We start from the raw sequence: 13,012 nt of genomic DNA, 5'->3' as shown, positions 1-13,012 counted from the left end.
GCAAAATAAAAACATTTAATTAAAAAAAAAAATTTAAAAAAACCTCTACAGATGGAGTCATTGTGGTCAGCGTCCCTGCAGCCGCGATGGCCCAAAGATCACGGGACACGTGAACAAGTGCAGTGCTGGGAGGAGGCACGGTCTCAAGGAAAATACACAGACGGGTGAGCAGACGGCTTTTATCCACCAGTCTTTAACCCTTTCAGCTGGGTTCCGTTGGGATTCTCCATGGTGTGGCAGGCCCTGGACAAGGTGCTCATCCACAATAAGATATAGTCCCATTGCATGATGTGTTCTGATCAGCCAATCACTTCAGAGGGAAGTTTCTTAGGGGGTGTGGCCTGCCTCCAGTATACACATGGACCTTCTAGCAAAAATCCCCTTCCGTCCCTCTCTCCCTCCTTCCTTCTCTTCTACCCTCTCTCTCTCCTGCACTCTTCAGCTGTCTCAGCTGTGATTCCTGGGTCATAGAGCAGCAGAGGCGCCCAGGCTGCAGGCTGACCTGCAGATTTGGGAACTGCCATCTCAACGCAGTAAATCTCTCCTGGTTCTGCTCCTCTAGAACACACAGACCCACGCAGAGCAAGTCAGTGCTGGGTCCGAGATGCCCACCCAGCCCTGCCTTCACGTGCCCAGGAGCTGGAGGATTCTCCACATGCCACCCAGACCTTGCTCTCTCTGGGGAATGGCATTTCCTCGCAGCTTGTGAGCAAGGCTCGCAGCAGGACTTTGGAGGACACATAACGGCTCATTTATATGGCACAAATCGTTAATTGCTCTCTAATTACGTGACAATTAGGACTCATATCGCAGCGGTGTGTGCCTATTTATACCACACTGAGCACCGTTAAGGCGCCGGCACCGTTAGCAATGCCCAGCCTGCAGAGCCGGCACCCTGACGCATACGCCGCACAGTTACCGGTGTAATTCCGCGGTGGTAGAGTGTGTCTATCCGTTTATTCATTTGAGGGGCTGCAAAGAGTTTGTGGAAAATGGAAAGAAAAGATCATGGAATTTTTCCCTGGGCTTTTTGAAGCCCCCTGGTACCTACTCACCGTCTCCTCCCATGACTGGGACTTGGGCGGAATGTACCTGTCTGTATTATAAAGTCATGTCAAGATGAGGAGAGCCTGGAGTGAGGGGCCTGGACCCCACACCCAACAGGGCAACGACGAGACAGTATCACAAGTAGAGAACCAGCCCTTTCTTCCAAAGCAACTCTGGGTGGACTTGAACCTCCAACCTTTTGGCGAGCAGCCAAATGAGCCCACCATTGCACTTCCCTGGAACACTGCCTTCAACAGAGTCCATCTGGGAAAACACACAGGTGTGGACAAGGTCCTGGACCACACTGAACTCACCCTAGGCATCCAGGGAGAAAAAGGAGAGAAGTGCAGACCTGGTGTCTAGAACCTGGGTCCTCTGGGAACAGGCAGAGCCCTGGTGGCACAGCGGGCTAAGTGCTGAAGTTTGAACCCACGTAGGAGACCGTCTGCTGCCTTAATGATTTGTTGTTGTGTGCTGTTGAGTCAGTTTCAACTCACAGTGACCCTATATAACGTTACAGAGAGTGGCTGGTGGGTTTGAACTGCCAACCTTGTGGTCATCAGTCAAGTGTTTCTCCCACAGCGCCACACCAGGGCCCCCATAATGATTTACAGCCTTGGAGACCCCAAGGGGCTGTTGTACTGTGTCCTACAGGGTCACTAAGAGTCACAGCCCACTCAGGACAGCGGGAGGGAACATTCTCTCTGTTTCACAACAGAAGCCTCGTGTGTGCTGCTCCATGGGTCTTTCAGAAGTAGATTGCCAGGACTTTCTTCTGAGGTGCTCCAGGTGGACTTGAACGTCCAAGCTCTTGGTTAGCAGCCGAGCGTGCTCACCATCTGTACCCCAAGACTCCTGGCTCTGTGCTGTGATCCCCGTCTTCTGGACTCTGGGCATGTCAGGACCCTTTGTGGACCCTTGTTTCCCAATCATCCCCTGCTAAGCACACCAGAGGGACCGTCCCCCCCAGTAAGCAGGACCTGAGAGCCCCCTTTATAAAAGCCATCACATTCCCTGGGGTGGGCAGGAGAGGGTGCTCTGAGAGATGTCCACTGGAATTCCAGTCACATTTCTATGTCTCTAGCAGCTTCCACTGTGGCGAACTAAGAGCCCTCAGTCAGCTGACTGGATGCACTAGAAACCAAGTAGCCCTTCCTGGGCCAATGCCAAACAGGACAGACCAGCTGAGGTCCACTCAGTCTCCTTCATGCCAGGACCACAGACAAAACTGAAGTCCCCTCCATCCTGTACCACCGGGGCCACAGACAAAGCAGGCAGATTGGTCCTTTCTGAGTGTCCTGGGTGCCAGATGCTGGCTTCTCTGCCCCCACTCTGAGTCCTGGAGCACACACGCATGCAGAGGCGGTCAACAGTCCCCTGTGGACACAGATCTCAGCCTACAGGGTCCAGATCAGCACAGTCCTACCAACCACAAAAGGCCCTGCAGTGGCGGGACCACCATACACGTCCCCCGGGGAAGCTGAGGCTCAGAGAACCCAGAGGGGCAGAACCAAGTATGATATTCCATCTCCCAGATGCTGGGCCGGGACCCCGAGGAGCTAGATCTCACCACAGAGCGCATGCTCCTAACGCGGCGGGAACAGACTCATTCCTGGGGTTTAGACGCTAACGACTCATTCTGGGGAAGGCAAGAGTTAATATTCCAACCCACATTGACATCACAGGCAGGAGATGGAAAATGACCATGAATTTTTAATATCAGACATGACACTTTCATGGCAGGCCAAGTCCTCTGGGCTGTGTCTTTACATCTGCTCTAGTCACCCCATCTGAGGGACACTGCAGAGACATTGGGGTCTCTCAGGTCAGCCACCCACCACAGGTGTCAGCCTGAAGAGCTCTGACCATCCTGCAGGTAAGGAGGAAATTAATTCTGTGAGGTCAAGGTTCATCTGGATCTTAGCTAAAAGCAGAGAATACCAGAGAAATGTTTACCTGTGCTTTATTGACTATGCAAAGGCATTCACCTGTGTGGATCCTGACAAGCCGTGGACAACATTGCAAAGAATGGGCATTCCAGAACATCTAACTAACTGTGCTCGTTAGGAACCTGCACAGATTCCAGGAGGGAGTCATTGAAACAGAACAAGGGAACACTGAATGATTGAAAATCAGGAAAGTGTGTGCCAGGGTTGGATTCTTTCATCATACTTATTCAACCTGTATGCTGAGTAAATAAACTGAGAAGCTGGATTACATGAAGAAGAGCGTGGCATCAGGATTGGAGGAAGACTCATTAACAACCTGCGATATGCAGATGATACAACCTAAAATACTGATGAAATTGACAACCACAGTCTTCACTATGGATTCACCTCACTGTAAAGAAATGAAAATCATCAAAACTGGGCCCATAAACAATATCATGATAAACAGAGAAAAGATTGAAGTTGTCAACGACTTCATTCTTCTTGGATCCACCATCAACACTCACGGAAGCAGCAGTCAAGAAATCAGATGACGTATTGCGTTAGGCAAATCTGCTGCACAAGACCTCTTTAAAGCGTTCAAGAAAAAAGATGTTGGTTTCAGGACTAAGGTGCACCTGACCCAAGCCATGGTATTTTCAGTCACCTCATATGCATGTGAAAGTTGGGCAATGAGTAAGAAAAGATGGAAGAAAAATCGATGTTTTTGAGTTACGGTGTTGTAAAGAATACTGAATGAACCTTGGACTGTCAGAGAATGAACAAGTCTGTCTGGGAAGAAGTACAGCGAGAACCGAATGCTCCTTAGGGCTCAGGATGGTGAGGGGTCATCTCTCATACTCTGGACATGTTAGAAGGAGGAACCAGTCCCTGGAGAAGGACAGCATGCTTGGCAAAGTTGAGGGAGAGTAAGTGAGACAGAGGAAGACCCCCAGGGAGATGGAGGGACACCGTGGCTGCGGCTATGGGCTCCGACACAACAAGGATTGTGAGGCTAGTGATGGACCAGGTAATTACGTTTTGTTCTGTTGTACGTAGGGTCACTGAGTGGGCACTGACTCACAGCACCTAAAAACAACAATTCTGTAAGGTAGGCTGGCTCCGAAGCCGTCTCCAAAGATCTACATTTGTGACTAATTGGCGGTACATGGATTTCTAATAGCGCCTCATCTCCCTGCACAACAACCGGGTAACTCAGGAGGTGGACCCTTACCACACCCACACTGGACCAAGCCATCCTGAGGGTAGAGGGTCTGCTCTTTCTACAAACACAGTATCACCTGGTGCATGTGTTCCTGAGGGGTCTCTTGGGGTCCCGTCCTGGCTGTGCGATGAGGACACATCTAACTGTTTCCACAAGATACAGTGGATTCAGTTCCCTGTCCCCATCATAGCCCCGATGGTCCAATGCTAGTCTCCAGTACCCAGAGAGGGTCTGGCACACAGTAGGTGCTCCCTGGACACTTCTCATCTACAAGACTGGGAAGGAGCTCTCTCCCAGCACACAGTAGGTGCTACGTCTGCATATCTTGTCTACAAGGTAGAACGCAGGCTCTCTCTAGACCTAGCACATAGTAGGTGTTATATCTACTTGTCTACAAGGTAGAACACGGGCTCTCTCCTCAGCACCAAGCACAAGGCCTCAGCACCCAGTAGGTGCTGCATCCACATGTCTTGTCCACAAGGTTAGATGAGGGCACACAGTGGGGCTCCATGAATATCTGTTGAACAAGTGGGTGGTGGTGTTGGTAGGAGGTTTAAGGCCCTCTGTGAGGCACAGGTTCCGCCCTGGTGAGCTGTATCTCATTCTCAGCGGTCTTAGGAATGGGAAACTGAGGCTGGGAGAGGAAGAAGAATCTGCTGAAGCCACGTGGCTCCTCGAGGGGGTAGGGCTGTGCCCCAGCTGTAGGAACCCCTCTCTCCACAGAGCTCTGCCATTGGGGATCTGGGGAGCCCAGGCTACGGCTGGTGCACCAGGGCATGGCAGGTCTGGGTTCGAATCCCAGTCAGTGCCAGGTAGGGATGCTGTGTCTAGTGATTCTGGTGCCACCACATGTACCTGGCATGTGTACACACCACTGCCTGCAGGGGTCAGCCCAAGGTCCCCAAACTGAGAAAGTCCAGAAACTTGAGAGCAAGAGGGCGGGGTCCAGCAAGTGCAGAAGGACAGTTCAGGGGAAGGGCTTTCTCTGTAGGCCCCCACTGATGCGCCCCCAACCACCCACCCATCAGGTACTCAGGAGACCGGAAGGATGGCCTCTGGTCCACGCCCTGCCTCTCTTCCTCTCCTCGAGGCCCGGGCTCTCAGACCTGTTGGAGCTTTGCCGTGTCCACACGCACGTAAAACCAGCTCCGAGTTTCTCAGGTTGTGCCAACTTCCTCAACAATTTTCTCCAAACAATGCCACCATTGTCCACACATCGTCTACATCGCCCTGAACTTCTCACTGATCTGTTCGGGTTTCTGTTGGCAAGTTGATCTCATGGAGCCAGTGTTGTTGTTAAGTACCGTGGAGTCGGTTCCGACCCATAGCGACTCTGTACAGGGTTTCCGAGGCTGTAAATCTTTACAGGAGCAGAATGCCTCATCTTTCTCCCACGGAACAGCTGGCAGTTTCGAACTGCTGACCTTGCGGTTCCCAGCCGGATTCATAACCACTACGCTACCAGAGCTCCTTATAGAACCAGTAACAGGACATAGAAATGTATGAATACAAGTGAACATAATGCTCACAGTGGTGTCGGATTTGTTGTATATGTTTTTGCCAAAAAATAAAAATGAAAAAAGAGCCACCTCCCAACGTCCATCCTGGGAGGTCAGCAATGTGGACCGAGGATTCGCTCCCCTGCTCTGCCCACTTACTGACCACAGCGTCCTTGTCCAACTGCTGCCGGTGCCCCTGCTGTTGAATCACCTGATTCATGGGACCCCCATGCTTACCAATGACATCCGGGGCTCCCAGCCCTGAGGGTTCTCACTCAAGTTACCAGGAGCACAGGGGGGCGTGAGCATGCTGGGCTCTGTGCATCTCTGTGGGCTCATTGTGACTCTCACTGAGAAACTGAGGCCCAACCCTGTCTGGCTCCCATTCTGCAGCCCGGAGCAGCTGTTCTGACTATGGCATGGGGTTGAGCTCATGGAGGGCAGCTGTCCCTGACCCCCTGGGCTCTGGGGGTGTCAGCGGCAGCCCCGCGGCTTACAGAGGGCACCCAGACTCCTCACTCCCCAGCCAGGAAGCTCGCCCCAGACCAGAAATGACATAAAGTTCACACAGAACCCAAAAGCAAAGCACAACCTAGCAAGCAGAAAACAGAGCTGTTGCCATCATTGCCTTCCCCGGCACAAACAAGGACAGAGCCGCTGCTGTGTGTGCCCCCGCTCCGGACCACCGCCTCCGATCTCCTGACCTGGTGGAGCCCGGGCTCACTCATGCCATAGCCTTGGTCCCCCACCGACCCCGGCCCCATGGATGGCAGGCGGGCCGGCGACCCCAGCACCTACCTTCCGCTTGTTGGTCGGGCAGATGTAGAAGTTGTCGATGACGGTGGTGACACCAGGCTGCAGCGTGAGCTTCGTGTAGGTCGTCCCAAAATCTGATGACCTAGAGACAGGACAAGACCATCAGAGTCACCATGTGTCTAGCAGCGCCCCCTCCCAAGGAGCAGTGTGTCCCCACAGGGCAGGGGGGACCAGCTCACTGGAGGGTCTGTGACCCAGCTAAGCCTGGAGCTAGACTGGAACCCAGGCCCCTGTGACCAGCTGTGTTCATGTGACCCACGCTCCCATGTCTGCACAGTACCCCAGGCTGCTTCCAAGCCTGCTTTGTCCTTCTCACATCACTGTGTCCTTCCATGTGCCTCCTGCCCCGAGCACCCTCACTCCCTTCATTTCACAGATACACAAGATGGGAGGTCAGGGGACACAGGTGACCTCAAGCCAGGTCCTCCTCCTCAGAGTCCACAGTTCTCATCTGAATCTGAGGGGGACGTGGACAGAATACCTTCCCACCAGCCAGAGCATGGTGGAGTCACAGCTGTGACTTGGATGCCAGGGGATAAGGGGACATCGAACAGCTTCTAGTCATTGTTTTGTTTGTTACTATGCAACCCCGTGTGTGTAGCGTACAACTGCCCCGTAGGGTTTTCAAGGCTGGGAACTTTCAGAAGCAGATAGCCCGCCCTCCCTTCCAAGGTGCCTCTGGATGAGTTTGAACCACCAATTTTGGGCTAGTGGACCAGCACTTAACTCTTTGTGCCACACAGCGTACGGTGGGATCAGTGCTGACTCATGGCGCCCCATGTGTGCCGAATAGAACTGCTCTATAGCATTGTCTAGACTGATTTTTATGGGAGCAGACAAACAGGGCTTTCTTCCTCATAGCTGGTGGGGAAATTGGAACCCCTGATCATTCAGTTAGCAGTCCAGCGCTTAACTGATGTGTCACTGAGGCATAAAGCACCAGGGAGCCTGAGTTGAAGACCCTGGTCTCTCCCAATACCGGCGGTGCGCAGGAGGGGAGAGCCGGGTCCAGAGAGACAGTGTCTCCACCTTGGCCCCCAACTCCACAGCACTCACTGGATACTGCCCTCGAATTTATCTCCCTACTCCCAGAAACTGGGGAGAGGCAGAGATGGAGACTTCCTGGGAGTCTCAGAAGAAATTATCGCATCCGATCCCCGTTCATCTCTGAGCCCCGTCTCAGAGGCTGTGAGATGGTCCAATTCTGTTCTTTAAAATCACCCCAACAATGATCATGAGCATCAGCTCAAGGGAACGCGGAGACAGGGCCTACGTCTGTGGTCCTGGTTCTGGCTGCCCCAGGACACAGGGACAGGGACTTGTGGATGGGAGCCGGCACCGTGGTAGGCTTGTCCTCCACCTCACCCCACCCCATCCAGTCCAGTCTCCCACCTACTCATCTACACAGGGCAGAACACACCCCCATCCCATAATGCACCCTGAACTTCCCTGGAGAGCTGAGGGTCCAGGCCAGCAGCAGGGTTCAGGGCCCCTGCCCCCAGCCCTGTCAGCTGGACCCTGCTCCAGGCCAGGTCAGACAGCATCTCCTCAGTGGTGTGAGAACAAAGGTGACCAGGGAGTCCCTCCCTCAGGGCCTCAGAGCTTCCAGAGAGGAGGGAGGAGGGAGCCAGCATGTTTGGAGTCCGGGATGCAGGAAATTCCAGTGACCAGAGCAAACTGAAGCGTCCTGTGTCCCCTCCTCTGGGCTGTGCTTGCTAGCTCTATGCGTTTCATGGGAGGTGGACACTCAGCCACACCTTTGTCCCTCCTGTCCCCCAGCCACCTCCCACCAAACCAACGCACTGCCATCAAGCTGACATCCGTTTCTAGGGTCTTACAGGACAGGGGGCACTGCTCCATAGGGTTTCTGAGACTATACATCTTTATAGGAACGGACAGCTTCAGCTTTCTACAGCAGAGCAGCTTGTGCGTTTGAACTGCTGACCTTGTGGTTAGCAGTCCAGTGTTTATCCACCAGGGCATATCCCCAAACTCATGTCACCTGGAACCTACAATGGAACCTTACTGGAAGGAGGGTCTGTTGTGGATTGTGTCCCCCGCCCCCCAAAAAAATGTGTTCAAGTCCTAATCCTAGAAGCCATGAATGTGATCCTGATGGACCCAGAGTGAAAATACACACACAGTCTGTGAAAGTAAAATTCAGAGATTTATGGAAGTCCAGAGACAGTCTGGACAGGGAGGATGTCCAAATTACAGAGCAAAGATGACCACTCCTCCAGACAAGAAAAAAACCAGCAGGAAGGGGCGGCACAAACTAAGTCATGATCACCGGAAAGACCAAAGGGGAGGCAGAGCATCTACAAGTGGGAATCCGTCAGGCAAAGCTGGATAACATAGATGAGGAAGGGGCTTCAAAAAGTTCATGAAGAAACCCCATCAACTTTTCACTCCATTTCTCCACAAATTTTTGAAGTCCCCTCATATGTGAGCTCAGCAAAAAAGAGGGAGACTCCCAGCAAGATGGATTGGCACAGTGGCACCATCAATGGGCTCAAGCATAACAATGATTGTGACGTTGGTCCAGGACCGGGCAGTGTTTCATTCAGTTTTACATAGGGTCGCTATGACTGGGTACCAACTCGATGGCACCTACCAACAACCACAACACATGTGTGATAAGCTGCCTGGTGAAGGATATGTGCTTCTCAGCTACAGGATGTTCATGGGGGCTTTCTGGGAAGCTGATGTTAAAATTGCTTTCTCAGGCATGTCTGTCTCTCCTTAGGATGCAGACTCTCACATCCTGCATCCAATCATGGAGGAAAGCGCCCCCACCCCCACCCCCAGAATAGCCCGTGGTGGCTTAGGGTTTATGGTTTGACCGACGCTAAGGTCGGAGGGAACCGCTGACACAAGGGATTCCAAACACCAGTCAACACTTGAACATGAGTTCAGGTCCTCTTTTAGACCGCTCTGTCCACACACAGCATGCGCCTGGACACTGGTTGTGTCCGTGAGGCCATATGGGGGTGGAGACACTAACATTGTCAAGGATTTCTGTCCTCTGACGTCTGCAGCCAATGCCGTGGAAGCAGTAGTCAAGTCAGCGGGCAGATCCACTGTTGTGTAAGGTGTGAAAAGTGAAGTGATCGCTTTGAGGATGAAGGGGTCCTTGACCTTAGTGACGGGCAGAGGACTGGAGGGAGTCCTTCCAGGTGGGCGTGGGGGAAGAAAGGAGGCAGGTGAAGGTGTTCTGGGAAATCACAGAGCAAGGTCGTTGTTGTTTGTGGTTAGGTGCCGACAACTCAGCTCCAACTCATAACAACCCGACTCATGCACAACAGAATGAAACACTGTCCAGTCCTGCGCATCCTCTCCATCAGCGTTACGTTTGAGCCTGTGGCTACAAACTCTGTGCCAATCCATCTTGTTAGGGGTCTGCCTCTTTTTCACTGACTTCACTTTGCCAAGCAAGATGTCCTTGTCCCGGGACCCATTCTTCCTGATGACCTGTCCAAAATATGAGAGACAGTGTCTCCCCACCCCTACTTCTAAGGAGTTTCATGGCTGTACTTCTTCCAAGACTGAAGATCTCTATTCTCTGACAGTCTGAGGTGTATTCGTATTCTTCTCCAACACCATGACTCAAATTCATCAATTCTTCTCAGGTCATCCTTATTCACTGTCCAATTTCCACATGCATATGTTGTTGTTAGGTGCCATCAAGTCAGTACCGACTCATAGCGACCCTGTGCACAACGGAAGGGAACACACACTGCCCAGGCCTGGGCCAACCTCACAATTGTTCCCACACTTGAGCCCATCGATGCTGCCACTTTGCCAATCCATCTCACTGGAGATCTTCCTCCACTTTACCAAACATGATATCCTTCTCCAGCAACTGGTCCCTCCTGACAATATGTCTGAAGTATAAGAGACGAAGTTTGACCATCTTGGCCTCCAAGGAGCACTCTGGCTGCACTTCTTCCAACACAGATCTATTGGTTCTTTTGGCAGCCCATGGCACTTTCAATATTCTCCTCCAACACCATAACTCAAAGGCATCAATTCTTCTACGATCTTCCTTATTCATTGTCCAGCTTTCGCATGCATATGAGGTTATTGAAAATACCATGGCTTGGGTCAGGCGCACCTTAGTCCTCCAGCTGACATCTCTGCCCTTTAACACTTGAAAGAGATCTTTTGGGATAAAATTGCGTGTGGGAATTGAGCCCCTTGGTTTCCTCTCAATGACTGCAGTGTCTTCAAGGTGACTTATCCCACCTCCTCCCTGAGATTCCTGCTTCCATTCGTCCTTCTTCCCCACTTTTCTGAATTCCGTCCTTGGGTAATGTTGCCCTTTTCATCTCGAATGGTTGAACATTCTATGGTGTGCGTACCTCACTAGTGTTGTTGGCCCCCCGTAGACTTGACTTATCTACTGCTGGCTGAAAATTGAGCTGCAGGAGTGAGTTCAGTCCCAGACCTGAAGGGTGACCCACGGCCATAGTCCTGGGCTTTCTCCGGTCTCTTTCTGACCATTAAGCCTGCTCTTCTTTATGATTTTGAGTTTTGCTCCAGTTTCTCCCACTCCGTCCAGGGCCTTCTAACGTGATCCCTTTCAGAGCAGTTGATGGTGGCAGCTGGGTATCATCTACTTCTTCTGATCTCAGGGTCCTGGAGACTGATGGTCACCTGGTCCATTGGTTCCAAGTGTCTTCAATTGTCATCACTCGTTTTTCCTCCAGACAGAGAGTGACCAAGGGCTGCACCTTAGATGGCCGCTCATGAGCTTTTACTATTCCAGTTGCTACTCACCAAAATATGGTGTAGAACACTGTCTTGCTGGACTACGTTATGCCAGCTCACCCTGGTGTCCCTAGAGTCTTTCAACCAGGGTCTGACCTTAACAATGGTATGTTGTGTCCTCTTCTGAGTCCAACTTGAAGTTCTGGGCAGCTCCCTGTTGGGATTATCTTCAGCAAGACTTTACTTGCGTGTGATATTAATGAGATCCTTCCACAGTTTCCACATCCTGTGGAATTCACCTTTCTTTGGAATGGGCATCAATGTGAATCTCTTTCCGTCGGCTGGCTGGGTAGCTGTCTGCCAAAACTCTGGGTACAGACCAGTGAGCACTTCGAGGTCACTCATTCGCCTTCTGTCAGCTCTTAGAGCCTCATTTTCCACCGACGCCGTCAGTGCAGCTGAAACTTCCTCCTTCAATTCCGTCGGTTTTAACCATACATTGTTATTGTTGTTGTGAAGTGCTGTCGAGTCGGTTCCGACCCATAGCGACCCTGTACAGGGTTTCCGAGGAGTGGTTGGTGAGCTTGAACCACCGACCTTACAGAACCTCTCTAAATGAGTGAACACTGACCAGTTCCTTGGGTATCATGACTGCGGAGTCCTTCCATCTTCTTTTGATGTTCCACCATCAATCATTCTGCCCGTGGAATCCTTCAATATTGCAACTGGAGGCCTGATTTCTTTTGGGGTTTTTTTGGTCTTCATTTCTTTTCAGTTTGAGAAATGCTGAGTGTGCTCTTCCCTTTAGGTTTTCTAACTGCAGGTCTTTGATGAGAGGACAGGGTTTGGGAATTGTAGCTCTGTCAGCTTTCCTGGGGGAAAAGTGTTTGGTGGGTCCCTGTGGAGCTGGGGTACAGGACCTGGAGCCACATTGGGAATGTGAGGCTGGGGTTCAGGGGTGTCCTGCCCAGTGGGGAAAATTCTCCCTCCATCTTGGGACCTGCAAGCACTTTGCTCAGTTCATCCAGAGGTAGGAGGGAGGGCAGAAAGGGAGGGAGGAGGAAGGGAATGGAAGAGGGAGGGAGGGGAGGGAGGAGGGAGAGAAGGGGGAAGGAAGGAGAGTGAAGGCATGGAAGGAGGGAAGGAAGAAGAGGGGGAGGAGGGAGGGAGAGGAAGGAGGCAAGCTGCCCAGGTAACCCTACACACACACACACACACACACACACAGAGAGCCATATCCAAGTCCTACCACCTCAGGCCACTCTGAAAGCCCCGTAGTAATAGTCTGAATTCATTCACATTCAAATACAGCCCAGAGTCCACAGACAGGCTGAGAAGAGACGTGGAAGGCAAGGACACTCAGAAAGTTGCTGTTTGCAAATCATCTGCTTAACTGACAAATGTTTGTATATAGGCACTTTAAAATATATATAATTTAATGAAGCCACATTCATACTCGGCGATTATTCCGCCAACAGGGATGCATGGTCAGCATTGGTCCCTCCAGCCCCACACACTCTGCAAAATATAGCACACAGGTGAAAAAGTAATGCCCACCTGCATGCAAGTGTCCCCAAGCCCCTCACAAGGTCAGGCTGTTTCTGGAATAATGTAATGCGACAGTTATGAAATGATGTACTATGACAGCTGTGGGATGATGTGATGTGTCAGCTGTGGGATGATGTAATGTGACAGCTGTGGGATGATGTAATGTGTCAGCTGTGGGATGATGTAATGTGTCGGCTGTGGGATGATGTAATGTGTCAGCTGTGGGATGATGTAATGTG

The 13,012-nt window shown here is 51.7% G+C and overlaps 1 protein-coding gene across 1 annotated transcript in view; it reads right to left on the bottom strand.

The window, feature by feature from the left end:
• The window catches only part of SORCS2 (sortilin-related VPS10 domain containing receptor 2), a gene marked incomplete at its 5' end in the record, with an annotated part of 427,091 nt that overhangs the window by 192,507 nt on the left and 221,572 nt on the right, over window positions 1–13,012 (bottom strand). Inside the window, one exon of the mRNA XM_006875319.1 lies at window positions 6,498–6,597. Within this exon, the coding sequence (XP_006875381.1) occupies window positions 6,498–6,597 (100 nt within the window). The remainder of the gene's footprint in view (window positions 1–6,497; window positions 6,598–13,012) is intronic.

The sequence above is a fragment of the Chrysochloris asiatica genome, unplaced genomic scaffold, assembly GCF_000296735.1.
Source record: "Chrysochloris asiatica unplaced genomic scaffold, ChrAsi1.0 scaffold00319, whole genome shotgun sequence".
NCBI lineage: Eukaryota > Metazoa > Chordata > Mammalia > Afrosoricida > Chrysochloridae > Chrysochloris > Chrysochloris asiatica.
This window is presented reverse-complemented; position numbering and strand designations above follow the sequence as displayed.